Here is a 3,008-nt window from a genome sequence, read left to right as displayed (position 1 = left end):
GGGGGAAAACAAGAAAACTGAACCAAAAAAATCAAAACGAAAAAAACTTTGGGGGGAATTAAAAAAAAAAAAAAAAAAAAAAAAAAGCCTGCTGGAACTGGATTTTGTACGCAGCACTGCAGTAGATGGACAATAACCTCATGTCTCCTTCCGTCGATGAGGAATGGAAGAAATATCACAGAACAAAAACACCCAGGGTAGTTGTAGTTTTTTCCCCTTTAATGTTAAATGCAAAATCATAACTTACTTTTTATGCTGTAGTAAAAATTCAAGGGAGAAATCAAGTGGAATGGTTATGGAAATAAATGGGAGTGAGATAGACATTTTGCCAATGAGCAGTGACTTTGATACATTTTGTTTGTCCTGTCCAGGAGATAAGAGCTGACCAATCTCTGCCCTTTGTACATGAATCATATTTAACGCAGCATGACGCAGATAAAAGGTAAGTCGATACTCAAAGTCAGCAGAGCGTGAAGTTGTTTGCGATTAGAGCGTGCTAGCGTTTGTTTTAACTCAAGCTGTCTATTTTTAAAGCAGGGGTCATTTTACAAGTTACAAAACATATGTAGTCATTTTAAATTGTGCTGAGCAATTAAAGAATTTCAACAACTCATTGAGTAACAGAATGTCCAACAAAAATAAAACATAGGGCTTTAACATTCAATAAAACAATACATATGGCACAAGAAACAATTCAAGCATTTCTACAGGATTGAGACTATAAACTGTAGTGCAAATTTATGTCATTTTCTGTGTACACTCAAACACATTTGTAACACAAATGGTTTTTACATCAATATATTCCTTGAAGTGTCAGTTTTTTTACAAAAAGATTAGAACAAAAAAGTCTGTTATTACTTTCACACCATGGGGAAGACTACTTTCCATAAAGAGGGGTACGGCATTGCTAAAAAACAAATAAAAAAAACTGGGTGTTCAGAGTGCTATAACCAAGTATATTAATTAAAAGCTTAGTGGAAGGACAAAATGTAGTAAAAACAGGAGCAGATTACACAGAAAACTGAAGCTTGAGGAAAATTGTGAAGTAAAAATGACTCAAAGTTGGGGGAAGACACTCAAGGACTGAACTGTAGCTGGACGCAACCAGAGCATGGGCTACAACTGTCAAAGTGGTAAAGCACAGAGTCCAAGTTGCTTGAGGTTTAGTGTTAAGTTCCAATGTTTGCAAACCTTTACGGAGCCAGGCCATCTGCTCCCGCTTCTCTATGGTTTCTTAAGTCAAGTGCAAGTCTATCAGGAGGTTTTAGAGCACTCTCTCTTTCCATCAGGTGGTAAGCTGTATGGAAGTAGTGCCAAAAGTATCAATACCTTTAATAACTATGGTACTGTAATTAACTGGCCAGTGGACTCACCTGACCAAGAGAATCTGTGGGCTGATTTAAGGAGAAAGCTGGGACACCAAAGCCTACAATGCAGCTCAACTGAAAGTCACCATTATAGCATCCTAGCATTCTTATCTCAGAAACAGATTAATCGTCTCCATGCCACACCACACTGATGCATTAACTAATGCAAAAGGAATACCAAGCAAATACTGAATGAATATGTACTTAAACCAATTAATATGTCCACAATTGCATCAAAAGTCCTTTTGAGTGTTACAATCTTTTCCAAGTAAATTCAATTTGGGGTTTTCATAAGCCTCAATGAACAGAAATTAACCCCTAAAAATCTTTCAGCATATTGTGAATTCATCTAGCATAGATTTAACAGAATTTTTTAAAAAGACCTTTTCATTCTAATAAGACATGTGGAGGTTTGTGTTTGTGCAACTTACTCTGACTGTCCTGAAGTTGGCCGCATCATCCAGCCCACTGACCGTGGCAGAGTCCAGGCTCAGGTAGTTGTACTTGCTGAAGTCTCGCTCCAGCTTGAGCTTTTCTGTGACAAACAATGTGGTTGATCTTTAATCTGCATTTGCTTGCAGTATGTTTAATTAACAATCAAAGCCTCAATTCCATTGAATTTACAATGCACACCTGGACATTCATAGCCAAGAGGCATTGCCATGGCAAACACCACAACAAAAAAACCCACACAATAGTCATTCAAAAGAACTTTTGCACAATGCTTCCACAAATGAGTTATTGCTGTGACCACTGTTCTCTGGGCTTGAATTGCAAACTTAAAAGCCCACCCCATGTAGAAACAAAGAAATCTATTCCTCTTGTGGGCGCACGTGTCGGGTTTCATTAGTGGCTACATTAACTACAGCAAAACCCAGCCTCTCTGATGCGAGTACTCTAGGGGTCGATGACCATTATATTGTTCAGGACATAAAACAATGCCTTCAGAGCAGAGAAAGGCAAACAGAGGGAACAGGTTTCATTGCCTGGCTTTGTTCAGCGCAGTGTTCGTTAGGCAGGAAGATCAGGTCGTTAATGTGTAAGCCATGTGTTCCTGCAGCTGCAGACCTGCTGGAGGATGTTTTTAACGCAAGATTTTCACAGAAGCAACTGGACAATTGTTATAGCAAAATGTCCAATTATGATCACCACCCAACATCACATCAATGTGAGGCAAAGGACAAAACAATTGTCAGTCTGGATTTTCCAGCAGCTGCTGTTCTGATGTTTGCTTCATTAATTCTTGTGAGTCATGTACAGTTTGAAGCTGCAACTTCTTTCATAAAATATTTGCTACATTATTTAATTAGTCTGCATTATGCTACTTTGGCACGATACAGATTGTAGTTTGGATTTTGTTCCCAGTATTTTACAATGCCATTTCGTTTTAATTTCCAGTCATAACATTCACATTAATATTTGCATGGCTTTTATTTGGCTTCAACAACCTTTCAGAAAACTTACTCAGCGTGTCGTCTGGAGCTCCAGACAGGAGCTGATAAAAGATGTGGAAGTTCCTCTCTCCTCTAGGCTGTTTCACCACTCGTGACTTCTCCAGCAGATCTATAAGAAAACAAAAGGAAACTATGACACACAGGTCGCCTTTACAGGAAGTTTTTTTTTTTTTTTTTTTTTTTTTTT

At 38.2% G+C, this 3,008-nt stretch overlaps 1 protein-coding gene across 3 annotated transcripts in view; it reads right to left on the bottom strand.

The window, feature by feature from the left end:
* Positions 1-3,008, bottom strand: part of myo1b (myosin IB) — a 71,603-nt gene that overhangs the window by 24,745 nt on the left and 43,850 nt on the right. For all 3 annotated transcript variants that reach the window (XM_015036752.1, XM_015036753.1, XM_015036754.1), the window contains exons 8-9: positions 2,832-2,930; positions 1,799-1,902 (exon numbers count right to left, since the gene is read on the bottom strand). In XM_015036752.1, the coding sequence (XP_014892238.1) occupies positions 1,799-1,902; positions 2,832-2,930 (203 nt within the window). The remainder of the gene's footprint in view (positions 1-1,798; positions 1,903-2,831; positions 2,931-3,008) is intronic.

This window comes from Poecilia latipinna, unplaced genomic scaffold (genome assembly GCF_001443285.1).
Source record: "Poecilia latipinna isolate Pla-1442-1.1 unplaced genomic scaffold, P_latipinna-1.0 Scaffold378, whole genome shotgun sequence".
Taxonomy (NCBI): Eukaryota; Metazoa; Chordata; class Actinopteri; order Cyprinodontiformes; family Poeciliidae; genus Poecilia; species Poecilia latipinna.
This window is presented reverse-complemented; position numbering and strand designations above follow the sequence as displayed.